This window comes from Mustela nigripes, chromosome 16, assembly GCF_022355385.1.
Source record: "Mustela nigripes isolate SB6536 chromosome 16, MUSNIG.SB6536, whole genome shotgun sequence".
Lineage (NCBI taxonomy): Eukaryota > Metazoa > Chordata > Mammalia > Carnivora > Mustelidae > Mustela > Mustela nigripes.
The window spans coordinates 44,347,567-44,374,329 of record NC_081572.1 but is presented as its reverse complement, the minus strand read 5'-3'; the positions used below and the strand labels follow the sequence as shown (position 1 = coordinate 44,374,329).

General features: G+C 51.7%; 1 protein-coding gene across 5 annotated transcripts in view; it reads right to left on the bottom strand.

Annotated features, from left to right (window-relative positions):
- Positions 1-1,513: 1,513 nt before the first annotated feature.
- Positions 1,514-26,763, bottom strand: part of RPH3AL (rabphilin 3A like (without C2 domains)) — a 141,099-nt gene continuing 115,849 nt past the window's right edge. For all 5 annotated transcript variants that reach the window (XM_059380349.1, XM_059380348.1, XM_059380351.1 and 2 more), the window contains 3 exons: positions 6,264-6,371; positions 3,763-3,906; positions 1,514-2,703 (listed from right to left, as the gene is read on the bottom strand). In XM_059380349.1, coding sequence (XP_059236332.1) covers positions 2,669-2,703; positions 3,763-3,906; positions 6,264-6,371 — 287 coding nt within the window. In that variant the 3' untranslated portion in view covers positions 1,514-2,668. The remainder of the gene's footprint in view (positions 2,704-3,762; positions 3,907-6,263; positions 6,372-26,763) is intronic.

The following is a 26,763-nucleotide window of genomic DNA, read 5'->3' as shown; positions in this document are numbered from 1 at the left end:
CCTGGGGTCAGCATGGAGTTGGCTTGAGGATTCTCTTTCCCTTCCCCCCGGCTAGATCTCTCTCTCTCTAAAATAAATAAATAAATAGATCTTTATTAAAAAAAAAAAAAAAAAGATTCTCCCTCTCCCCTCTGTCCCTCCCCCCACTTGCTTGCTTGCTGTCTCTCTATAACTAACTAACTTTCTTTTCCTCTTTCATGGGTGAGTACCCTCGGAGGATTGTTCCCTGACCCCTTTCTCCTGAGTATTGGAATCTCTATTTTTGGTTTGTTGGTTTTGGTCAACTCTTGGCACCTCTGCCTGTTCCAGCTGAGGGCCACACAGCCAAGCTACTAGAAACTGTACATGTAGGCAGGGCTTGCATACAAGGGGCCTCATGGGGGTGACTGGGCAGAGAAGGGGAAATGCCAACATTAGGATCTGTCAACCTTTTCAGTTCATTCCCCAGTGACAGGCTGAATAACATCTTGCCTTGGGGGCAGGTAGATGGAGAATAAGCCAGCTGTTAGTGGGGAAGGGGCTGGAGAGTCTCTCCATTAACCACTGCCTCATTCCAGTTTTTGGCTGGGCTTGGGGTCCCCAGTCCCAAATCCTTCTAGTGCACCCTTGGCCAGCAGTAAACCCAGCAGTAAACCTGGGTCTTCTAGGGTCTACCAGGGTCAGGAAAGGGCCATGTGGGCTATGAGAAGGGACCTGGGGATCTAACATCTTCCCAACAATACTATTTTCATACCCTTCCTAACTTTCACCTTAGGGACACCTGGCCTCTCCGAGTTCTGAGAATTCGGCAGATTCTGCAAAGCAAATGGGCTTGTTCATGGCTGGCTTTCTCCCTTGGAGACATTTTGGGGAGCTGGGGAAGCTGACAGTGTATCTTCCATCTCCCAAAATTCCTAGACCTCTCCTCTCTGTTGCCATCCCTCTCCTCTCCTTTATGGCTTTATAATTTATGCCACTTCACTCCTTTAGGTCGTCCTGGTGGAGCTTGGGGGTAAGAAGAAATAAAAATGTGTTCAGTCTTCTCTATTGAACCACAAGTCCCTGTCCATTTTACAAGCATTTTCACATTTGTGCACAGAAGTTCTTACAACTCTGGGGCACCTGGGTGGCTCAGATGTTCAGCATCTGCCTTTAGCTGAGGTTGTGATCCCAGGGCCCTCGGATCGAGTCCCGCATCGGGCTCCCAGCTCAGCGGGGAATCTTTTTCTCCCTCTCCCACTCCCTCTGCTTGTGTTCCCTCTCTTGCTGTGTGTCTCTGTCAAATAAATAAATTAAAGCTTAAAAAAAAGTTCATACAACTCATTTTGATTATTTGTATGTATACTTAAATTTTTTTTTCTAAGCAGAAATGGCCTTGTTTTTCCATTCAACATGAGGGTTGTGAGTTCTACCACACAGAGATCGAGCTCATTCTTTTCACTGCAGGCAACATGCTACATTCTTTTCCAACCAGTTCTCTATTGATGCGTCTCAGAAACACAAGTGACTGTGGTCTTTGGGGCCACACACCGGCTCAATGCAAATTCTAATCTTTATTGTTACAGATTTTGAAGCATAACTTGTCACAGAGAAACAGTATGTCTTTTTACCACCTGCCAGCGGCAAGGGCAAAAAAGCTAACGGTGGGGGCCTGAGAGCCCGGAGAGAAGGCCCTTCGAGGAACAGGAGTACGGGGCAGTGGGAGAGTGGCCGGATGGAGAGATGGGGATACCAACACACACACACACACACACACACACACACACACTCTCTCTCTCTCTCTCTCTCTCTCTCTCTCTCAAGCTCTGTCTTCAGGGAAGGGTTTTTCAGAAGCATTTGCTCACCATCTAAATTATTTTTCATGCCCAACCGAAGCCACTGAAGAGGAGTGAATTTTAAAGGCTTAGGGGAGACTTGTCCCCCAGCTGGGGACGCAGCTGAAGACTGCTCTTCAATGAGGGAATTCACCGTATCCCCCAGAGCCCTTCCAGGCTCCACGAGCTGGAGAGAGGCTGAGCAGAACCTGGGGAGGCTGTCAGAGGAGTCCCCAGAAACCCAAGCAAGGGCCAGCATTCGACAGCAGCACCTGAGCCAATCTTGAGCCAAGGAGGGTGCTGCTTCTGCTCCCAGAGTCCTCGGGAGGCGGAAGGGTGGGCAAGCCTCTCACCCAGCACCCTCTAGGACCCACTGCTCATCTCTAGGGTCCAAGCTCAGTTTTGAAGGGTAATGGGTTCTTCTTCCATTAATAGGAGAAAGCCCAGCCCAGTGCCTGCTGCAGTGCATATGGGAGGGCCCCATAAGGCCGGTCTGCAGGCCCTTCCGGCCCACCCCAAGACAAGACCAAACTTAAAATGAATATGGAGGTAGACTGGGGGAGGGTGCAAGGGAAGGGCAATAAATAAAGGTCAGGGCTGAGTGGGGTGGCTGTCGGGGGGGGGGGCAGGGAGGAGGGCTCCCAGGGAAGAAGGGGGCAGAAAGGCACTGAGTGGGGGTTAGGAGACTCAGCCCCCAAACACTGGTTGGTTGAGTCGGAGGTCACGTCCAACAGGGCTGTCCAGCTGAGGGCTCCAGACTGCTCACCAGACTCTCCCAGCTCGCTTTCTCTCTCGAACTCCTCCACTGCAAAGTCGGCTCCGTGCACCAAACACGTCTCTGCTGGAGCAGGCAGGCGGGCCCTTCGGAGGTCGTGTCAGCAACGGGGAATTGCCCAGGCAGGCCTTTTGCCTTTAGGGGAGAGGAAAAAAAAGGCCACTATAGGGTGAGCAGAGGTTGGATCCCTCCCCAGCGACAGCCTGAACTTTGGGAATGGTGTGGTAATGCAAAACTTCCCCGAGCTTGTTCCGCAAGCCCTGGGGCCCCTTCTATGCCCTGGGACACACAGATAGCCTTACTGGCTATCTGCTGAAGACCTACTTAGGGGACGCACTCCACGAGAATGTTGCATTTCTCCCATCCACCCCCAGCCCCACGAGGAACACAGCATGGTCCCCACATTAGCAATCATGGAACTGGATGCAGAGAGATCAAATATTAGATTGAGTCATATCGATGCCAACATCTGACTATTTTTGATCTATAAAGAGGCAATTTCATATGGCTAAATCTGATGGTTTGCCCAGGTTCACGTGTCTGTGGGTGGCACGGCTGGGACTAAAACGTGGCTGATTCCAGACTGTCCTCTGCGGGGGATTTCAGGAGAAGGAGGGGAGAGGGTACACTCCACATACACGGCCCCGGGGCCTCCCTCTCCAGAGATCTGCTCACCTGTGACCTCTCTTAAATGCCCTAGCCTGTAGCTTCTTGGCACCATCGAGGCAGGAGAAAGGGGAGGAGGGAAGACAGGGAGCGGGTGAGAGCTCCCACAAGGCTTCCCAGTGTGTGTGTGGGGGGCTGCTGCCAGCACACACAGCCTGTGGGAGAGTCACTACTGGGCGGGGTGGTGGGGGGTCAGCTGCCAGCTGATGAATGCATGGGCTGCGTGCCCACGGCTCCTGGCCCAGAGGTGCCAAGTCCAGCTGGGGCTTCTTTCTTGAAGGAGACTGGGGGCAGAACCAAGGTCTCTCACACTGCCTGAACCCACTGCATGATGCTCCCAAGTTGCCCGGGTTGGTTCACTGCAGGCAGGAGAGGGGTCTGGCTCACTTCGGATCCCCCCGTGCCCAGCACAACGCTCAATAAACAGAGAATTGCGAACGTCACCTAGCACTGTGGTTTGGGTGGAGGACCATGGGGAAGCAGAAAAGGGAGAGGTGGGTGCGTTAGAAGGAGCAGCCTGGTACTCACCGGGGCTCTTCGGGTCTGGCCAGGGTGAGGTGCCCTGTGGGTCTGCAGAGCTGGTCCCAGTCTCACTGGCCAGACTGCTCTGGCTCCTGGAGAGGGGGCTGGGCCGGCGGGGGGGCCCCATCTTGGGGGACTCCATGCTGCCACCTGCAAGGGACCATGAACTGAGTTGGGGATAATTTCAGCCTGATAAGGAGCTGATCTAAAATCTCAGTTTGGGGGCGTCTGGGTGGCTCAGTTGGTTGAGCGTCTGACTCTTGATCTCAGCTCAGATCTCAATCTGACAGTCATGAGTTCAAGCCCCATGTTGGGCTCCACACTGAGTGCAGTCTACTTAAAAATAGGTAAAAAAATAAAATCTTCTTGGGGTGCCTGGGTGGCTCAGTGGGATAAAGCCTCTGCCTTTGGCTCAGGTCATGATCCCAGGGTCCTGGGATCGAAGCCCCACATCGGGCTCTCTGCTCGACAGGGAGCCTGCTTCCCCCTCTCTCTCTGCCTGCCTCTCTGCCTAGTTGTGATTTCTTTCTGTCAAAAAAATAAAAAATAAAAATAAAAATAACCTTAAAAAAAAAAATCCTCTCATTTGGAACTGTGCTAGGTGTCTGTGGGATTGTCTGCCCAGAGTCCCTTACCTGCTGCCCCACATGGCTGCCATGTTCTCAGGAGACCCTGCCCTCTGACCAGTACTGGCTGGTCCAGGATATACAAAGGTCACTGCCTAGGCCTTCAGGTGGGTTCAGCAAGGAACAAGTCACCAGCATGAAAACTAGCAATGATGAGTTTTTCCTGCCTTCACTGATTGAGGGGGAAGGGTGTACATATTCACTAACTCAATGGGATTTTTAAAAAAGTTTGTTTGTTTATTTAAGTAGTCTCTACACCAGCATGGGGCTTGAACTTGACCCTGAGATCAGGAGTCACATGTTCTATGGCCTGACCCAGCTGGGTGCTCCCCAGTGTTTGTTTTCGTTATTTTTTTTAGACTCTATTTATTTATTTGAGAGAGAGAGAGAGAGCATGAGCAAGAGAGAGCAAGCACACATGTTGGGAGAGGGGCAGTGGGAGAGCCTGATGCAGAGCATCAGCTGAGCAGAGAGCTGAGCTGAGCAGAGAGCCTGATGCGGGACTCAATCCCCAGACTCTGGGATCATGACCTGAGTGGAGGGAAGGCAGACGCCCAACTGACGAACCCCCCCGGGGCCCCCCAGTGGTGTTATTAATTGCTGCCTTTATTAACTAAGTACTCTTCCCTTATGTATAGCTGTTACCTCGTGGCCAAGCAGAGAGCACAGAGGTGAGGCCTGTACTACTCTGTGCTCCATCTCTTCCTACCTACCACACTCCCTTGGTCATGGCTGAGAGCTGGTATGAGGGAGGGTTCAGTGCTCTGTGGGGGGTGGGGGATGCGGGGGCATATAAAATCTGCCGCAGAAACCAAGGCCGGCAGGTGAGTGTCCTTCATACTCTTCTAAGTTAGACTCTTTAGACTGAGAGGGCTCAGAGATTGTCTAGTCCAGAAGCCAGTGTCATCTCCTGTGTGGTCTCCACCTACTGGTAATGACCACTTGGAACAGTGTGCTGAGGAGGCTTCTGAGGCCATATCAGGCTCTGTGGGAGAGTCCTGAGATCGACTAGTAATGTCTGCTAGGGGCACTGGAGCGGAAGCGGAAGTGTGCATGCCAGGCATCTGCCGGCTCTGATCCAGCCTGAACTGCCATCCCCATCAGGAATTTCCTCCATATTGGCATTGGCAGATCACCCCACCTTGGTCCCAGGACAACACCCTGAGGCATGTCCTTTCAGTTTGGGACAGTTATTATAAAGCTCTCTGCTTATGCATTAAAATCAGCTTCCCTGAAATGTTTTTCAAATACCCCAGTTTTCTACCCTCTGGAGTAATTCTAACTGACCTGGTCCTTTTCTCAGGAAGGCCCTCTGTAGGTTTAAAGGAAAGAAAAGTGTGTCCCCAGGTCTTCTCTGCACTAGCCTCCAGGCTCCATTAACTCTCTTTCATATGACAAGGTCATAGAGGCCAGCTCAGAGAGGTCAAACTCAGAAAACACTTTAGGGACCACATGCTCTGGGAGACAGAGGCCCAAGAGGTAAAGATATGTATTAATCAGGGCCCCACCGTGATTTCACGGCAGAGCCGAGCTAGACCAAGGCACTTTCTACCTGATGTTCACAGCTCTTATCACTCATGAGACAAAAAAAATCTCACCCTGGGGATGCTCGCTGGGAGCCTAGCGGGGATCCAGGTGTGCAGGCAGGTGTGCTAGATCTGCCATCCTCCCTTTGCCTCTGCCGATCCATCTGGGTCTCCTCTATGTCCCGCTCTGCAGAGAAGCTAATGCTTAGCTCCTGGTCATCCCAGCCCCACGCCCCCCTCCTCCCCTGTCAAGAACAGTTCCGCAGACACCAGCTGGGTGGCCACGAGCTGAGGAAGCAGCCGTGCCATCGGCATGAGGGGCTTCAGGAACAAGCAGTGTCCTTGTTCTGCTTACCTGCTTCTCCGAAGGGCTTGGCACCTGTGGGCTCCCTGACCCCTGTCAGAAGAAGTCTGTCCTCCAGGCTAGAGGTGCTGAGATCTGAGTCACTGTCACTGGAAACCACTGGAAAGAACAGACGCCAGCATGAGAGGTTACCCTTCCTGGTCACTACTAGTAGGCACATCAGGCAGAGGGCCTGGGGCAGGCCTCCCTTCTGCCGGGACAAACTGCCATGGAACCTTGGCTGGTCCTTGTGTTTGGGATACAGAAACAGTGGCCTGGGGAGCGGAATGGCAGGGTCCTCCATTCTGTCAGCCAAAGAGGTGAGTGCTGGTGTGAAGAGGCTGGGCCTCAGGCTTACCTCCCTACAGCTGGCCGTCTCCATAGGTGACCCTGTCCCACTGGCAGACTCAAGATCCTCTTGCTCTGGTAGAAGCCGATTATCCCCTTGGGTTGCAGGCACAACTGCTCTGAGACGTGCACCTGGCCACACTCAGGGTGTAAGGCCACGCCCCTCTACCTTGTGCTGAGGCTGTGTTACAGGTACAAAATATCCGGTCCTCGCCAACCCTTATAGAGCACTCCAGGCACTTGACAGCTGCTAGCTTGCTCAAGCTTCTGGACAACCCCAAACACGGGGCTTGCGGGTGAGGAAGCCAAGGCACTTGCCCAAGGTGCTAAGTGGGAGGGCTGGGGTCACTCTCTGGCAGAATGGCTCTACCCCTCTGATTTTGCTGGGAGAAATGAACTGGGAGCCGGCAGGCCTGGGCACTCGTCCCAGTTCATCCAGGAATGTACAGTGGGGTCTTGTGAACATAAACGGGAGCCGGGCTGGTGGGGCTGGAGTCCCAGGAGAGGGGAGGAGAGGGAGCTCTCCTAGCAAACACCTGCTGTGGTAGAAACCTTCTTTTCTGGACTACATGGCACCACATTTGGCCAGTGGATCAACAGTGGGAGTCATAATACCGGATATATTCATAGATTAAACATTCTATTTTAATTTTAAGCATAGACATGTATACCCATTCACCCATCTTTTGATGGAGGGATTGGGGGCTGCTTTGAGATCGGGCCCACAGGGTCTTCTGTGTCTAAGCTGTGTCTGTATGGCGGTATCTGTTCTCCCCAGGCACGGGGTCTCTACACTGGAGCACAGCTTAGAGACATTAGCAAAGCGGGATGAATGCAGGATCCTTCTCTGCTTTTCCATTTCTTTCTCCTGCTTTTTACAGTTGTCCTGCCCACACCTGATTCAATAGCTTTTTTAAGCACATCGCTTCTCTCAAGACTTTCGGAAGTCCTGGTTTTAATGAAACAACTCTGTCTTTTCCTGGCTCTTTCCAGCAGTTTACGTAACGTTTAATTAGGTGATGTCATCCTCATACCAAGTACCACACAGCACAGAAGGTCTGGGGTCATGGGTAAACCACTCTCACGGGGCACTGACTCGGTGGATGGGGTGTGAGTCCATGTGCCTTGCCAGGGAGGGCAACGTGCTGGGTCCAGAAGGAAGGGAGGAGAGGCTGGGCACTCTGCCCCGCACAGTGTCCGCTGCCCAGAGAGCACGACTGCCCAAAAGCTCCGAGCCCCAGAGACCCATGGAGTGGGGTGGGTGACGAGATCGGAAATCAAGTCAGTCCATGCCCAGGGTGGCTGAGAGGCTTCATGTGACGGGTCAGGCTCCCTGTGGAGCCATGTGCAGGGGAAAGCGCTGAGCCAGCGTCAGCATCCTGCAGGAAGGACAGTGGTCAGGCAGGGAAATCCCCTGGGGTACAAGAGCAGCTGCAGGAGGACCCAGGCCATGGAGCTTCTAGGGCCTTCTGGAAAGCCTTTGTGCCTTCAGCAAAGGGAGTCATAGGTCACTGAATCTGGCAACCGGAGGGACGGAGCTGGCCAACCATTCCAGCTCTAGGAGATTCTCTACCCCGTGCGGCCTTGGCAGAGCGTCTGGTACAAAGGTGCTTCGGGAAGCAGTCCTGATGACTGCTTGACTCTTCCATCTCCCCATCCCCACATTCTGCCCGCTTTGCCCACTGAGTGGTTCTCCAACCAGTGGCCTCCTCACCATGGTCGCCTGCTTAGCTCCAAACCTCCGTGTCTCCAGTCCGGACTCCTACATTCGCTTTTCACCGGGGCCCCACCTGTGGGCACCTCTCTTGGCATGGAGGGGAATGCTCCAGCTAACACGAACATCCTAGCCTACCCTTTCATTCTTTAAGATCGTATTTATTTATTAGAAAGAAAGAGACAGAGCATGAGCTGGGGAGCAGCAGAGAGAGAGAAAGACTCCCTGCTGAACAGGGAGCCCAATGCGGGGCTCGATCCCAGGCTCCCGGATCATGACCTAAGCCAAAGGCAGACGCTTAACCACTGAGCCACCCAGGCGCCCCCATCCTGCCCAATCTTACTCAGGCTTCTCTACACAACTGGGTTCTTCCCAAACTGCCAGTTAGTACCTCCTCCAGCAACTCACTTCCTACTGCTCAGAATTCCCTGCCCGTGCCTCTTCTCCTGGGTACTTTTTGTTTACTGATTTGTTCTTTTAGTAATCTCCACACCCAACTTTGGGCTCGAACTTACAAGGTCAAGAGTCCCATGCTGTACCGACTGAGCCAGCCAGGCGCCTGTCTCCTCCAGGGAGCCTTCCCTCTCACCTGAGACTGGCTGGCTGAATGCTCTAGGTATTCTGCTACAGCCACTGTCTGCTTTCAGTGTGCATGTGTGTGCATACGTCTGTGTGTGTGTGTGTGTGTGTGTGTGTGTGCATGTGCTTCCCCAGCAGACTGCTGGGATCCTGGGGGGCAGGGCCAAAGTGCATTGGTGAATGAGGCTGGCGCACTTCTTGCACACAGCCTGACCCACGTGGGAGGGACAACAGTGATGCTAACGTGACTGTTCCCAGCTTTTCCTTCCTCTAGCTGCTCAAGGATTTTTTTTCCTTTTCTGCTCTCTTTCCCTCCTGGCCTTCCCCAGAAAAAGAGTTCTGGTTTGGCTTTGAGGGCTTTTGTGATGTAGCCTGGGATTCAGAGGGGCTGGGGGTCCATATGCCCCTTTATAGTATTTGAGAAGTGCAAAGGCCTGATTTATTCTGCAGCTGCTTTGCAGGTTCCAGATGGGGTGTCTTTGATCATGACTCCATCTACAGGACCTCACGGGTGTTGGTTTTGTAAGCATTGACATATTTTTGACTCACTTGGTGACAGATGAGGCATCTGCCCTGGGGGTCCCTGGACAAAGGGAGTGGGAGGTGGGCAGGAGGCTGAGAGCAGCTCCCCGGGTCTCCCTTGGGGCAGCTGCAAAGAAATCAGGGAGGTGGTGTCCTCCCAACAGAAGAGGGACTGGCAGCCTGTTAAGCAGAGGGGAGTCCCTGGGGAGAGCTGGGGTTGATTTCCAAATGGCTTCCCTGAGTCTCTGCTTATGCATAATGTAGTCATTCTTCCTGACTTGGAATGCTCTGTCTCCCCTATGGTCAATAGGGACAGGGGGGACAGGCAGCTCTCCAGTGTTGAAACAAGGCCGGGGTCCTTTTGCGCTACTGTGTAGGTGACCAAGGGAGCAAAACACCAAGAGCTAGACGCTTAACGACTGAGCCACCCAGGTGTCCCCATCCTGCCCAATCTTACTTAGGCTTCTGGAGAAGGAGACGATGGGAGAAGGTGTCTCGGACTCAGGTTTTGGTGGCAAGATCATTTATCCTGCTCCTTCACCCTCCTCCCTGGCCCGTCATCTGCACATGCAGTGTGGGGTCACGCAGGTCCCAGAGTGAGCTTAAATTGCAAGAAGACAGTCTCGTGTTACACCAGGGGAGCAGCTTTTGTTGTGAGGGGTGGGTCTTGTCCCAAGCATCCCAAACTTGGAGGCTAGTTCGGGCACCATGTTGCCTAGTCCCATGTGCCCAGGTTGTTCAAGTTCTATAAAAAAATAAGTCCTCCTCAAGCTAGGCAAGTTAGGCGGTTGACTTGTTCTTTGTCTCCTTTTACAGACCCCAAATGGCCATAGCCATGGAAAGGGGAAACAGTTCCAGATGACAGCTGAGCTCACAAAGGTGTCACAGGGCAGGGAACCAGGCAGTCGACAAGACTCATCCCCCTAGGCCATGCCTCCCTGGCTCATTGTGTCTGGAACCCTGAACTGGGGCCAGACCTCAGCTTCGAGGTCTTGGTAGTGCAAACCCAATCCCATTCTAATCCACTGTAATAAACTCTGCTTGAAACAAAGAAACCGAAGGAAGCGAGTAGTGTCCACACCTGGCCTTGGTATTTACTGTCGGTGGGAAAGAAACACACCAAGAAGACACTGCTGAGAATGTACCTGGACAGGACCCAGTGCAAACACTATGTACCCCAACATTCCTCCTGCAGCAGGGGAAGAAGTGTTTCTTCCTCCTCCCCCTCTGACTGTCGCCATAAAACCTAAATCTTGGCTAATCTGCCATTCGATTGCCGATTGCCACCTTTTTCGCCGCATGGCAGCTGTGATCGTAAATCTTCCAGGTCTATTAAAGAAGCTTTTAGGCTCATAAATCTTTTGGCCCTTGCTCTTCCATCCTCAACAAAACACTCTGTGTGTCTGAAGGCTGATTTTTCCCTTCTAATTCCCCCAAGACAGTCTAAGATGGCTTGTTGATGAGTGCTTGTGTTCAGCCCACGCCTGATTTTTCAGATCGAAGATGGGAAAGCACTAGGGACAAGACGGTCCCACTCATCTGCCCAAGGAGGAGGAGGAGTCACAAATGGACTCACCCGGGCTCTGCCAGAGGGCAGGGAGGAAGGAGGGCCTCCCCCACCCCCGCGGCCCTAGACCCAGGACCCTCTGCTGGGGGAGCTGGCATCCCTGAGATTTTCCCATCATGCCCCAGAAGGGCTGCCCCACTCTGCTCAGCTCTCATCCTTAGCAGTGGCTAGCTTCTCTGGGGGACAGGCCAGCTTTTTCTTTTTCCCTGGCTCACTCTTGGATGGATTTGCAATTTGACTGTCACCATGGAAACTCAGAGTTTTGGTACATGAAGGTGGGGGGAAGTTTTCCCTTTTGAAAAGTCTTTCCTGACTGCCTCAAAGGACACGTGGAGCAGCTGCTGTCCTGTGAAGACACCTTGCCTGGGATGGTCCAGGCGACAGACAGGATGCTGGCCACTTGACCTCCAAATACTGCACTGGGATTTGGGGGGGACATAGTTCCTGGCTCTTCTCGGCTACCCCCTCTTTTTGTGGCCCTGGGCATTTCTCAGGGCTTTATCACACACAAAGAGACCAACCTGGACAGCTCTTCAGTCTGAGCCCTAGGATTCAACCTCAGGTCGGCTGTGTTTCTTTGGTGGAGGGCCCCCAGGGTCCCTCTCTGGCTGAGAGGTGGGGAGATGTGACTTCTGGGCCACAACATCCGCCTGCTGGCACAGCAACAGCCCGTGAGCCTGGGAGGCACTAGCGAGCTGCTGCTGTTCCACTTGGAGGCTTCCAAAGCCCCCAGAAATGATGGGAATTAGAGAGGAAGAGAGATATTTTCAGCAAACATTCTGCCAAGGCAAAGCAGATGGTGGAAAATTTTGCATACTAAAACCAAAATAATTTTTTTTAATGTAAAGGGAAGATGAGAAGGCCCCGGGGAATGCATAGACGTCCCCAATTAGCCTTACCCTGCCTACCAGGCTGCAGAGGGCAGCACTGGAACTATCCCCACCGGGACAGGAGAGAAGCTGTATCTCCCACAAAGAGGGCGGGGCCTGCAGCCTGAAATCCCACTGAGGGGCCTCCCAAGTCTGGGGCTCTGTCTGGTGGTCGCAGTGGGGAGGTATGGGGTGGTGAAGGGGCACTGGTTCTGCTGGGTCCTTTTCTGGCTTTCTTGTGAGCATTCACTTGGTAACACAGGCGGCATCTGGCACATGGGAGGGGCCTTTTGCTTGAGGGACTCTTCCGGAACTCAACTTCCACACCACCTGCTGCAGGACTGGCCTTACTGTGTTTGGTGCCAGGACCAACCTCACAGGGGTGGACTCACCTTCTCTGGGGGAGGGGGACATGGATTCCTAGGTTGTGCCAGAGAGACGAGATGTTTCAGAGGTCATTTGCAGGCTGGGCTAGGATTTCCTTCTGAGACCTCTGCTCTTTCCTCCCCTCCCAGCGGGCAGGGCACTCCCCAGTCTGCCCTTGCCCTCCGTGCTCTGCTCCCTCAGGAGGCCTCCCCTCAAGGCGAGCCACCTCCTCTGCTGTCTTCCCAATGCAGGCTTTCTGGGTTTCTCTCCAGAGAAACTGTCAGAGGCAGGCACTGTGATGTGAGTGACAGACTTCTAGCTCCCTCCCCACATCCAGGCTTGAGTCCTGGCCCTGCCTTGGACACTCCTGGGCAAAGACCTTCATCTCCCTGAGCTTCAATCTTCTCCTCTGTGAAACAGAGACAAGAGCAACCCCGAGGAAATAAGATCCAGTAGGACAAAAGGCTATGCAGGCCTGTAAATATTTTTAAAAATTCAATTCCAGTTCATCCCCCCAGAAGCCCAGCTAAATTGTGCCTCTATTGAAAAGTGTCTTCGGCCCTGGGGGAAGGGGAAATGGGAGACAGGCCCTTCCTCACTCTCCCCATGACTGCTGGGGCAGCTCTCCAGGCCCCTCAGACACTGCCCGGCATTGCATTTCTTTTCCTATGAATGACTGTCTTGATTCCCCCAACTGTACCAGGAACCGCTTGAGGTCAGGGCCCCGCCTCAAAATCCGCATCTGCCTCCTTTCCTCGGCCCCCAGCACTGAGCTTTGGGTCAAGCAGACACGCAGGAAATACCGGCCCGCTTCCTGGAAAAACCTCCCCAGGAGAGGATGCAGCAGTGAATAGAGACAGTAGGACTGGATGGTGGTCAGCAAGGTGGTGACGAGCCAGCTCCGGTTCCAGAAGGGGTGGACCCAGCAGGCGCCTCCTCACAGCCTCCTCCCTCTTGAAGGACACTCAGGTGGGCCAAGCCAGGCTGCTGGTGGCCTCAGCCTGAGCCAAGGACAGACAGATTGGGGGGGAGCGGTCAGAGGCTGGTTGTCGCAAACATGGGGTGGGTAGGCCCTGGGCAGGAGATGATGGGGGGCGGGCCTGAGGCACTGTTCACACACAGTCTGCTCTTCTTTCAAATCCAAGTCCAGGGGCACCTGGGTGGCTCAGTGGGCTAAAGCCTCTGCCTTTGGCTCGGATCATGATCTCAGGGTCCTGGGATCGAGCCCCATATAAGGCTCTCTGCTCAGGAGGGAGCCTGCTTCCTCCTCTCTCTCTGCCTGCCTCTCCGCCTACTTGTGATCTCTGCCTGTCAAATAAATAAATAAAATATTAAAAAAAAAAAAAAGAACAAAAACCCCCCATCAAATCCAAGTCCGGGGGAACCTGTCCTCATAGGGATGGATCCTGGGAAGCCAGAGAGGGACAGAGCCCACCTCCCTCTCTCCCAGACCCCAGAGTCAGGAGATCTGTGACCTTTGCTTGCCAGCTCCCTGACTGCCCTAAGCTTCGTTTCCTCATCTGTGAGGTGGAAATATCACAGGATAACCTCAGAGAGCGGGGTGAGCATATGGCACTCAGGGAGGCCTTCTTCCTTGGTCTCCCGTCTGGGGTGCCACCAGGGACATCAGTAGCGACAGCACAGACGAAGCTGGGAACTGAGAGTTGGGGAGTGGAGAGTTTCCTGTGCTTGCTTGTTCCTTCATCATTGATTTTAATTAACTCCTTTCTTTGGGCTCACAGACAGACCGGAGGCGCTGGATAATGAAGACGAATCCTCAAATCAATAGTGATGTGGTCGCCAGCATTGAAATCTTGTGGTCCTGCCCTTGGTGGAGGAGCCCCAGATAGAATGGGAGGGGGAGGATGGAAGATAAGAACAGCTTCCTCCAGAGTGAACGTGATACTCTCTGCGGAGGCAGAGTGTTCAAGAAGAAGGGAAGTCAGGGAAGGCTTCTTGGAAGAGGTGGAATTTAAAACCAGGCAGAGTTTAGACACAAACGCTGGGACAGAAATGCTGGGGCTAGGGTGTGTCTGGCATCCCTGACAGAGAACAGGAAAGGCAACGGCCAGGCGGTGGGCTTCTTTGGGGCCTGGACAGCCCCGCTGGCTCAACAGAAAGGCTTCAGGCTCAGGCACCTAGGAGTGAGGTCTGGCTTTGGGTGTGCTCTGCACTATTTCTCTCTGGCGGCTTATTGCTGCTGATTTATAGCACAGATGAAACCAAGTGAATGAATATCTCCTGCCTTTGCTGGGATCCAAAATGTGCCTTGCTTCTCTCCTTCCCACAGCTCTCTCTCCTTCTGTCTCTATGGGTCTCTGGGCTTTTGTCTTTTGTCTCTTTGGGCCTCCTTTTTTGCTGATGTTTTTTAAAAAATCTCTCTCTGCCTTTGCTTCTCTTATCTTTCTTTCCTGACTTATATGTCTTGTGTGTCTTTGTGTTCTGGGTCTTCCTGGGTTTTTCCCTTGGTTCCTCTGTTTGTGGTCAGGTTCTCACTCTACAGTCTCGTCTCTCAGCGTCTCTGCCCGTCTGTCGTTGGGTCTCTGTCTCTTTCTTTCCCCAGGCCTCTCTGTCCCATTCCCTCACGGTCCAGCCTTCTTGGCTTTTGGGTTCATCCCTCCAGTTCCCCTACCTGAGCAGAGGCTCAGGGCCATGGGGTCTGTGCTCAGAGCCTGAGTGTGGGGGATGGGCTGCCAGGACTACCTGAACCCCAGGTGGACCCAGAAGCAAGTGAGGCAGGAGAGGCCCGGCCCCCGGTCCTGTATGGAAATCTGGGTAGATGGACTCTCCTATCCCTGCTGCGGCTCCTGGGCCAGCAGTGGGGAATCAGCTCAGCCTATGTGCCAGGCCAGCCTTCACCTATGATGGCACAGCTTTCTCCTTGGGCTTTACTGGTGTCGGATAGGGCAGGTGGGCCTGGGTTTATTCACATCACCTAGGTTCCTAGAGGCTGAGAAATCTAGAGTGGGCAGAGTTGAATTGTAGGTTTCTGCGGTGACACAGGTGAGTGGCTGGAGAGGGTGTGCTTCATGGCACAGGGTGGAGCCCCGCCCAGGCCCCCCAAGTGGAAGTTCAGCACACATCCATTAACAGAAGCCAGAGGCTGACTGTGGGGGCTGCTTCCCCAGGGTTGGCTCAGATGGGGTGGGAGTGGGGACAAGGAAGCCCAAGACCTTGCCTTGGAGTTGGAATCATCCAATTAACTGAGGCGGACACTGGGCTTGGACAAATGAGAATGGACAGCCATGCCCCTGACCTCTGTGGTATGGCTAAGGAGGACCTTCTGCTCTTGGGAAGTCAATCCCCAAGCGAAGGAGGATGCCCAGGACAGGCAGGGGGTGCTGCTGGGGTAGGGGTGGGGTGCAGCAGTGGGAGCCCATAGTTCACTGAAGTTTCAGGCTTCTGTTCTTGGGAAGCCCCCCCCCCCCCCCCGCATTCACACCCACTGGCATCGGGCTAGCGTTTGGCTTCACCAAGGGCTCTGAAGGTCAGGACAAATTAGTATGCATGGGATTCTCTTTGAAAACAGCCACAAAAAAAGGTAGCCGGGCCTCTACTTCCCTGAGATTTGGGGAAAGGGCAGAGTTTCCTAAATGCGGAGGGCATCTTTCTGTCCACACTGAGATTATCTGACCTCTCGGTGCCCTACTGTAACATGGGACCACAGTAGGACATGGCTCACTCTGCCCCAGTTGTCAGGAGATTCCACGAAACAAGGAATGCCCCCCGCCTGGCATAGGCTACGGTGAGAAACCATGCAAGCAAGCCTTGGCAGCGACCATCCTTGCTGGTTTTATCTGGCTGCTCAGCACCGAAGCCTGAGGCCGGCCTCTTTCACCTGCACAGACCTTCAGGCAAACAGTCCCCGGGCCCTCAGAGCGTGCAGGAATGGCAGCCACATGGGAAGACTGCCCGCTGAGCGCCAACCCCCTGGTCTTCCCTGCCTGTGGAGAAGGAAGGCATCTAGCTCCCCAAATGGCTGGGGGAGCTCCACACAGCACGATGACCCTTTCTCATTTATTGGTCTTCTGGAGCCAGACAGCTGACCTACACTATGCAGACCGGAGTCAGGCATTTATGGGTTGCAGTGAGGGACGCCTGACGCCCTCTCAGACACTCAGAAGACAGTGTCTCCAGCCTCTTCTCTAAAGCTCCCGGGATCCTGCGCGCCTGCGCACCTGCGCGTGTGTGCTTGTGTGTGCGTGCACAGGGAGGGCAGGGCCAGTGCTGAGATGGGGCTGGTCTCTGCGGGAGGGGCAGCCTCAGTGTAAGATCTGTGAGCTCCTTCACCACCTGCCAGAAATTTCTCCAGAAAGTTTCCTTCCCTTGGATTTGGAACAGTAAGATACCAAAGCTGGAAGACAACAGAGTGTCCCGGCCCCCTCATCTCCATCCTACTCCTGGGGCAACCCGAGCCCAGAGAGGAAGGAAGACTTCCAAAAACTAATTTCCCTAGCCTGGGGCCAGGATTGGGGGTGGGGAGGCACAGATGTGAGGCTGTCAAGCTCTGCTTTCCACAGGTCAGCTGGCAGTGTCAGTGGGTGAGGTGGGCTGGGCATGATATTTATTTTGATATATTTATCATATTTCTGGATATGAGTATTTATTTCCGCAGAGCAGTGTGCCCACTTTTGTTGCAACAGATGTTCCCGTTGGTCTAATTCCTAGGCTCTCTCTTTTCAATAGGGATGTGGAAACAAGAACTATTTCAGTTTCTTCTTAATAACGCTGGAAGGGTGGTAATCAGAGTGGCAAGAGACAACAAGGAGGGGTGGGGACTTCGGCCAACCCAAGAAAGCATGCCCAGTGTGAAGAGGGAAGCTGCCTCAGCTGGTCCAATTTGTCCAGGGAGGGGGCAGTCAGCAGACTTTCTGATGTTTAAAACAGCCAGAATTCCATATCTTTTCAAATAATAAGAACTCTTCGCATTTAAAAAAGTTATCAGTGAACTTAAACCAGTGAGCCAGATCGAGTTGCAACCTCAAACACAGGCAAATGTCCAACCCTCAGAGGACAGATGGCATCCCACTTCCCAACATGGAAGCCCTCCTGCTCTGCCATCCTCTGCCTCCTTCTTCAAGCCTCAGCCAGCCTGGCCCCCTGCAAGGAACACACCCTCCCAGCTGCTCCGAAGGCTGCAGGGAGTTCATGGGCCATGTTGGCAAGTCCAGAACGCGACAGAAATGGCAAGTCCAGAGTCTGGCTGGGGACATATTTGGGGGGGGGGGGTTGGTGAGTCGGGAGTGGGAGAGGGCAGCTGAGCGCTCCAAGGAGCTTCCAAAATGCTAATTTCTTAGGAACAGAGAAAGAAGGAAGGTGGCATAGCAACAGCTGGCTCTGGGCAGTGAGCAGTCCTGTATGAAAATAAAACATTTTACAATCCACAACCGTGGCTCATTAAGAATGAATGGATCTACTGGTATAAATAGCACGCTGCGTTAAGAAGTCAGGAAACAGCATATGGGTTTGATGGAAAAACGGCTGCCACCGAACTGCTGATTAGTTCTGTTGGCTGCAGCTCTGCACTAACGAGACAGAGGTCTGTGGTTCCAAGCTTTTGTGGGCCATGTGGATTTCTCCATCTTGGGCCATAGCATGTATTCCCATCTCCCCAGCCCTGATCCCAGTATGGAGGCAAACTCTGGACACATAGTAACAACTCTGTACTGAATTTACCTCAATTTCTAAAGCACACTATCCTCCCTATAATAGCCAGCCTCTGCTTGAATGCTCCCAGTGACAGGGAACTCACTACTATGTCAGACCCAAAACATCTAATTCTGTGGCTACTGAGTAAGAGATACAAATTTCCCCCTGTGCTGTCCCAGCCCTGCTTTAAGGGAAAGCAGCCCTTAGTAGCCATGCCATCTGAAGGGATACAGGCTAGATGTGAAAAGGACAGCCTGAGTAGGAATGAGTTGGGCCAACCACCTCCTCCCTGAGTGCAGATGTGGGGTCGTAAGTGCAGCCAGAGGAAGGGCACGCCAGATGCAGGGGTCTCACAAGCCTTGTCTCCTCTGTTTCCGGAAGACCTTTACCAGAAGCCTCGCAGCAACCCCTGTACTTGAGCTGGCCTTGGTGGTCTCCATTCCTTGCAACCAAAAATCCTCCTGCCAAAACTGAAAGGGGACAGCCACTGTGCGTGGTGATTTGGGCAACGGTTTACTCTATGCTGAACCCAGAGGGGAGAGGAATGGCCTGTGATTCAGAAGCCTCTTGGCTGCAAGTGTGTAGGACAGCCTCCCCCTCCTCGTCTATCCTGAAGCTGCCCCACGGGCTGTCTGAGCATCTGATGAGATAATGACCATGAGTTGCAGAGCTCTGGCTGCTGCCAATGTGGCGCCCAGTGTACTGGACATGGTGGTGTTGGGGGTGGAGGTGGGTTAGCCGGGGGTCATTCAGCAAGGCTGGCCCAGGGTAAACATTTGTAGCCTGACCTGAACCAGACCGCTCAACCCAAACAATCCTGACACTTGCTTTCCCTGGACTGCAAACGGAACCACAGCTGAAAATTTTTTAAAAAGTGTTTAAAATTTAGTGAACCAAGGAAGCGATAATGAAACCCCTCTATTTTTCTCAAAACGATCCAACTGGAACAAATCCAAAACCTTGAAGTACTTTTTTGAAACAGACCTTGAATCACCCAGTGTGTAAATCTGTTCAAATCCTTCCAGGAAGCCCTTGCTCTGCTCACGGGGCTGCCAGAGGGCAGGACATGGGAGGGCCCTGCAGGGGGACAAGGACACAGGCTCAGCAGATATGGGAAAGTGCACTTGCCCCACCACTATGGGAACTCTAGAGACCTTCCTGTGCCGCAGCCAGGGACCTTCTGGCCTACCGTGGCTTCTGTGCTCTCTCTGAGGAGAAGTGGGAGGAAATGGGTATCTGTACACTTGGGTAGGGCTTTATGGGTCTGTGGCGGAAGACAAAATGAAAAGGCCTCCCTAATCCAGCCAGGCCACAGAGCAGTGATGAGGGCTTTAGTCCTCTCCCACCTGCCCAGCCCCAGGCTCCAGGTAAAGGCCAATACGGCAAAGCCTTACCAAGCTCAGGTGGGTCTCCAAGGGATCCCAGCTCTCTGGTTCCCATCTGAGAAAAGCAGACACATCCTAGAATGCCCTTCGAACAGTGTATGTACTCAAGACTCAGGGCTTCAGGCCCCCATTTCCGGAGCTCAGCCACAGCTGGGCCAGTTGGGGCAGACCAACCATCGAGTAGATAGGGCAATGTTGCCCAATGTTGCCTCCAATCAGAGCACTGGGGGCTGAAGAAAAGAAGCCCCATCATGTTAAGGATCCTTGTCACTGGAGGGAGAGAAGCACAAAACCCTGAGAATAATTTTCAGATGTAATGACTTCACTCAGATAAATTCCGCTCTCTCTCTAGCTCTTGTAGGGAATTAGGCTCATCTAGTATCCAAGACAAGCCCTCCTCCCCACTGCCTGCTTCTATCATAATGCAAGGCTGCAGAAGTTAAAGGCTTGATTTTTCAGCCTCCCCTTTTAACTTTCTTCCATTCTTTATAGTGATGGCTGGAGCTGCTGCAACCATCTTGTGACCATGAGGGAAAGAGCAAGAATTATAAAGACACCTGTCCTGACATCAATGAGCTGCTGAACCACAGCTTCAGGTGCCTTCCCTAAACTTTCTAGCATATGTCAAAACAGATAATCTGTTATTACCCAGATATGCCAGGTTAATATGGTATTGGCCACCCCTACGGCCAGCAAATATCTTTGTGTATAGCCCACAGGTGAGAATCCAGCTCAAAGGAAAGAAGTCTGCTAAAGAGGTGGGCCAAGCTCTAAAGGGATTAAGACCCAAGAACCCATAGTACTGGCTCCACATTTTACACCTTTTTTTCACAGGGGAGCAAAGAGACCAGGAGTGTGCAAACTGGCATTAGTCATTACTGCCATGAACTGGGAGCAATGATCCGCCACTGAAAAGCAGTGTGGAGCACACACTCCATTTAGATCTACCAGGTGCAGGGCACCTGGGTGGCTCAATGGGTTAAGCTACTGCCTTCAGCTCAGGTCATGATCCCAGGGTCCTGGGATCGAGCCCTGTGTCGGGATTCCCCAGTCATCAGGAGCAGTTTCTCTCTCTCCACCCTGCTGTGCTCTCTGTGTCACTCTGTCTCAGTCTCAAATAAATAAAAACATTAAAAAAAAAAAAAAAGATTAGATTGTTTAGGTGGGAAGGTGGACCTCTCTCAGAGACACACAGGTCAGACCCAAGGCCACTCAGGTCACTCTGTTCCTTCCTCCATCCTGGGGAAAGAATGAATGACCTGCTATAAGCAAGCTTACAGAAGTCTCGCCTGGTGGTCTGCAGGCAAATCCTTGTCCCAAATCAACACCCAGGGTACAGAAAAGGGTGAGAGAAGTAAACTCAGGTAGTCAGCCAACCTGTTCTGCACATGCAGGAGCGTCACCAGCTCTCTTTGAGATAACACAGCAGAAAAAAATATCTTGGATCTTTTCTAATATATTGTGTTATTTTTTTTTAAGATTTTATTTATTTGAACGAGAGAGAGAGATCACAGGCAGGCAGAGAGGCAGGAAGAGAGGTGGGGGGAGCAGGCTCCCGGCTGAGCAGAGAGCCCGATGCTCAGATCATGACCTGAGCTGAAGACAGAGGCTTAACCCACTGAGCCACCCAGGTGCCCTCTTTGTGTTATTTTTAACTTTTTTTTTGAGAGAGGGGTGGGAGGGGCAGAGGGAAAGAGAATCTTAAGCAGATTCCATGCCCAGCAAAGAGCCTAACATGGGGCTCAATCTCACGGCCCTGAGCTCATGACCTGAGTCGAAATCAAGAGCTGAACGCCCAGCCAACTGCACCACCCAGGCGCTCCTAACATTTAGATCTTTAATCTTTCTGTGGCATGTTTCTGAATACATACGGAACGGGTGGAAATCTAATTATGCTAATTCTGGTTGTTACATAAACCTGTTATTTTCCCACTGAATTGAAAAACTACCTATGTTCAGCTTCCATACATCCTTAGGTCTATTATTTCCCTATTCTGTTCTACTTACCTATTTATCCTATAAATAAATATTCTATTTATTCTGATGCCAATACTTTACTATTTCTATTGATTATAGTAATTTTATAGTAAGCCTTAAAAGTAAGCAGCTCCTTCTACTATCTTGCCATTCTTAAAAAAAGAAACAAAATATTTTGGGGGTGCCTAGGTGGCTCAGTGGGTTAAAGCCTCTGTCTTCAGCTCAGGTCATGGTCCCAGGGTCCTGGGATTGAGCCCCGCATCGGGCTCTCTGCTCAGCGGGGAGCCTGCTCCCCCCCTCTCTCTGCTTGCCTCTCTGCCTACTTGTGATCTCTGTCAAGTAAATAAAATCTTTTTTAAAAACCCCAAAACACTATGTTAAAATGAAATATAACTCATATGCCTTCAAATTCAGCCTCTGGAAGTGTACGATTCCATGGTTTTTAGTATATTCATTAAGTTGTGCAACCATCACCACTATTCAGTTCCAGAATATCTTTTTTTTTTTTTTCAGTATATCTTTATCACATGTTCTCTGTACCCATTAGCAATCCTTCCCCCTTCCCCCCAGCTCCCTGGTCCTGGCAATCATGAATCTACATTCTGTTTCCATGGATTTGCCTGTTCTTTTTTTTTTTTTTTTTTTAAGATTTTATTTATTTATTTGAGAGGGAGAAAGTGAGCAAGAGAGCACAAGCAGGGGGAGTGGGAGACGGAGAAGCAAGACACCCCACTGAACAGGGAGCCCATCTTGGGACTCGATCCCAGGACCCTGGGATCATGACCTGACCCGAAGGCAGACATTTAACTGACTGAGCCACCCAGGTGCCCCATGGATTTGCCTGTTCTGAACATTTTATAATCAGAGTGATACAACTGTTATGACCTTTGTCTCTGGCATCTTTCACTTAGCAGAGAGTGTGCATAGTTCATCCATGGCATAGCCAATGTCAGCAGCTTACTCCTTTTTTAAGGTTGAATAATATTCCACTGTATGATTAAGCCATGTTTCATTTATCCAGTGGATAAGAGAAATGTCTGAATCTGTTCCTTCCTAAAAACTCCACTGGGAAATCAGATAGGAATTATTACATTTATTAATTTGGAGGGATCCAGATCTTTGTTTGCCTCTCTGCTGGTCTCTTGCCTTTTTTTTTTTTTTTTTTTTTTTTGTCCTGTAATAAAGTTCTATGATTTTCTTCAAGTTGAACCTACAATTGCTTTTCAACTTCACTTCTAGGTATTTTATAATTTTTGCTGCAATTATGAGTGAATTTCCCCATTGCTCCTTCTAATTAGCAGAGAGTAAAACTATCCATTTTTTTTGGTGTGTAAACTATCAATTTACTTTGCATCCTGTCGGTTCCCAAACTGTCTTATTAATCCCAATGGGTTGTCTAAGCAGGCTCTCTTGGGTTTTCTTAGTATACAGTCACATCATCTGCAAATAATAAAATTTTTTCTCTTTTCCAATAGCAACAGATTATTTTCTTGCCTTATTTCATTAGTTAAATACTACAAAACACTGTCAACTGATGTCTGTTTTGTTTTGTTTTGTTTTTTTAAAGAGAGCAAGAGAGGGCATTAGAGGTGAAGGGCAGAGGGAGAAGGAGACTCCCACTGAGCAGGGAGCCTGACTATGGGGCTTAATCCTGGGACTCCAGGATCACAACCTGAGCCAAAGTCTGACACTTAACCGACTGAGACACCCAGGTACCCTGATAGGGGTAATCTTGATTTGCATTTTGATAGAGCATGGCTTCGGTTCTTTATCAGTGAATGTAATATTTGGTAATCGGATATTTTTTCTTCCTTGATAGTTGTATCATATTTAAGCAATTTCCTTTTATTCTCATATTAAATTTTTAATTTAGCATGTATTTGTTTTTAACCTTGGAGAGGAAGACATTTTGAAGCAAGATAGGAAACCTAGAAACCACAAAGCCAACAAAAGACATACTTGACTTCACAAAAATGAGAAGAAACAGGTTTTGAATGGCAAAATACTATGAGTAAAGACCAAGGTCAAACAAAATGGAAAGTCAAGGAGGAAAGCATTTGCCAGCCATCTACCATCCCTAACATATAAGCAGTGCCTACAAATCGATATGAGAAAATAAACCACTTAATAAAAAATGGGGTATGGGTTCAAACGGGTAATTTTTAGTGTATGTGCTACTGTAGCAAGCACAAAACAAGTACCATTTTTAAGATTTTTTAAATGTATTTGGGGGGGAGAGAGAGGGAGAGAGATATAGAGGAACAGGGGTAGGGGAAGAGAAGAGAGAGCATCTGATGCCAGGAGTAGCTTTTTTTTTTTTTTTTTTTTTTTTTTTAAGATTTTATTTAGTTATTGGGGCACCTGGGTGGCTCAGTGGGTTAAGCCTCTGCCTTCAGCTCAGGTCATGATCCCGGGGTCCTGGGATTGAGCCCCGTGTCCAGCTCTCTGCTCAGCGGGGAGCCTGCTTCCCCTCCTCTCTCTCTGCCTGCCTCTCTGCCTACTTGTGATCTCTCTCTGTCAAATAAATAAATAAAAATCTTTATTTAAAAAATTTTTTTATTTAGTTATTTAAGAAACAGAGCAAGAGCACGCGAGAGAGGACACATGAGTGGGGTTGGGGGTGCAGAGGGAGAGGAAGAAGCAGACTCCCCGCTTGATCCCATAACCCTGAGACCACAACCTGAGGAGATGCTTAGCCGATGGAGCCCTCCCGGTGCCCCCTAGATCAGCTTTCATGCTGGGAAGCAGGGACTGTGGGGCAGGAGGGGGATGATGGTCCTGGGGTTTCCAGAGGCAGGGGCTCTGCTTCATGAGGGGAGCTGCTTCATGAGAGTGGGGGTGGTTTTCATAGTCCTCAAGTCTCTCTTGGGGTTGTCCAACAGAACTGTGACCCAGGGGAGTCTGCAGGCCCTAGGGAAAATCCTTCCACAGTTTTTCAAATATCCTGGTGGGGTATGGGTAGTTCATTTATTCATTCATTCATCCACTCTTTTACCTATGAAGTCTCTATCTCATGCCTCTCCCATGCTAGGTAGTAAGGAACTGGCCTATTCAGACAGACATGGCCCTGCCTGTATGTAGCTTCCAGTGTGGTGGGGGTGGGTCCCCACCCCAGTGCTGGTCCCTCTATTTCTGCCTGGCCCTGAGCTCAGTTTGGGTTGAATGGGGTGCTCTAAGGGCTAGGCTTACCACATAGGCTCTCACTTGGCCTAAAAACTATAGTATTGACCCCAACCAACTACTAGGCCCCTGGGTATGGCGGATGATAGGCCTGGGGAGGGGAAGCCACTCCTGGAGCTGGAAAAATGTTAATTGGTCCTCCAGTTGTCAGTTTGGAAAGGCCCCGTGAGGTCCCTATGCCAGACTCCCAAGGATGCCAGCTAGGGGCTGTCTGCTGCCAGGAATCTGACAGCCTGGAGAACAGCTTGAGAAGGAATTGGGACTGAGGCAGTAGCCCCTGGCAGCTCAGGAGGCTTCCAGACAGGCAAGGCAGAGCATTAGGCAGAGCCTGACCTCCAGACCCGTACACCACCAGGAAAACACAGAAGGGCTAGTGTGGGGCTGACCTTCCCTCGTCCCAGGCCCAGGCCCATCACAAGGATGGCCCATCCTTGTGATGGGCCTGGGCTTCCAGTCTCCCACGGGGGTCCAATAGCCACCGAATGCCTCTATGAGTACACAGTAGGGTCTGCAATGGCCAGGGGAACCAAACTCAATCAGGAAGCACAGATCCCACTTCTGCAGAGGCTCATCAAAGAAGACAACCACAGGATCAGGCTTGTGACCCCCTCCTTGCAAACCCCTGGTGCTTTGGTTCCTGTGGCAGAGAACCTCTGAGCTTTCGTCCTCCCTCCCCAGCAATGCCTCCTCCATGTTGTCCACCAGCTCCTAGTCTTCCTCCCTCTCGACTGTGGGCTTTCTCAAGTTCAGGCCTGCCCACACCACATACTCTATGCACCCCCCAGTGTACCCCATCTCTGCATGTATGCAGATACCCTCTGGGCCTCTCCAGCCGGCCTGGAGCCAGCAACTGTCACCTTTCTGCTGCCCATGGGCAAGACACATAAGTCATCTGCCTGGACCCCCCTTCCTGCTCATCACTAAAATGGGGATCATCATCACAGAATTGCAACATGCCTGGCCCGGGGGCTGCACAAAGGATGTGCTGCCTCCTGCTCCAGAACCCTGGAAGCTTCTGACCCAGTCTGCAGATGGAGCCCAAGTTCACCTGGAGAACCTCCACATGGTCCGGCCTGGCCACAGTGCAAACTCAGTTAATAAACCATGCCACCTGCGTGTGTGGGGGCCGCTGGCTTCCTCACCCGCATCATCATGCTCCTCAGCATGACTTCGGGGAGGGAGGCCCTGTCCTTCCCAGGGTGTGTGTGAGCACACGAGTGTGTGTTAACGTGTATCCCGTGTGGATGCTGAGCACACAGGGCAGTGAGGACACCTGGGGCCCATCAGAACAACATTCTGTCTCCCCAGCTGTAACTCCTCCATCACCCCAAGGGACACAGATGTGCCCCAAACAGGGCAGGGGCATGAGGAAGCCACAGCTGGAGGGTGGAAAAGGGACCGAGTGGAGGAGGAAGCCACTTCTCCAAAAAACCCCATTCTGGGCTCCTCCCTGAGGCCAGTGCCATGCAGCCTGTGCTCCTGCCCGTCTGCCCAGGGGACCCTTGCCCTTGCCCACGGTCCCTACAAGGGTTTTGCTGCGGCAGTGATGGCGAACTGGTGGGAAGGAGAAGTGCAAACAGAGGCCAGCAGAATTTGTGAGGAAGGCCTTCTGGACAAAGAGGCGGGTGACACCTAGAAGAGGATTTCTCAGGAGACCAGAGACCCCGCAGTTAATGCTGGTCATGGCTGGACAGGCTGACCTACAGCTGATGTTTACTTTCCACAGGATATCACTTGGCAGCCTTCAACATTTTGTAACAAACATACCTTAATTTTGCAACAAGGGAAAAAAAGCCCAAAAGATAGATGCCAGGTCTTAAACCAAACACAAAGATCTTTAAGAGCCCCACAAAGACAGCTGCCATGTCTACGCAGACCCTAAACTTGGGCCCTTTAGGCCAGAAGGAGCGAGGGCCCAGAGGATAAGACCCGGCCTTTTGGTGCCGTCTCAGCCATACAGCAGCTCAGTAAGTGCAACCTCTTCCCTGGGCCTCAGGCTACACGTCTCTAAAACAGGGGTTAAATACCCACCCTGATCACCTCTGGAGCCTGATGTGAGACCAGGAATTTTAAAAATGAAGATCACGAACATTAAAGCATCCTGCAAATCGGGGAGGGCCGTCTACCATACCAGGTACTGTGACCACCAGTGGGGCTGAGCTCCCTTCCGATGGCGGCCACCTGGCCGGCTGCCACAGCAGTGCAGCTTCCACGTGACCCAGAGGGCCCTAGGCACAGTCATCTTGCTCATTAGGACCAGGGAAACCAGGAGTCCTCCTTCCAGAGATGCAACAGAAGCACCAAGAAGAGATGGTACAGGCCAGCTTTGGAAAGCTGCATTTTCATACTTTTTGCA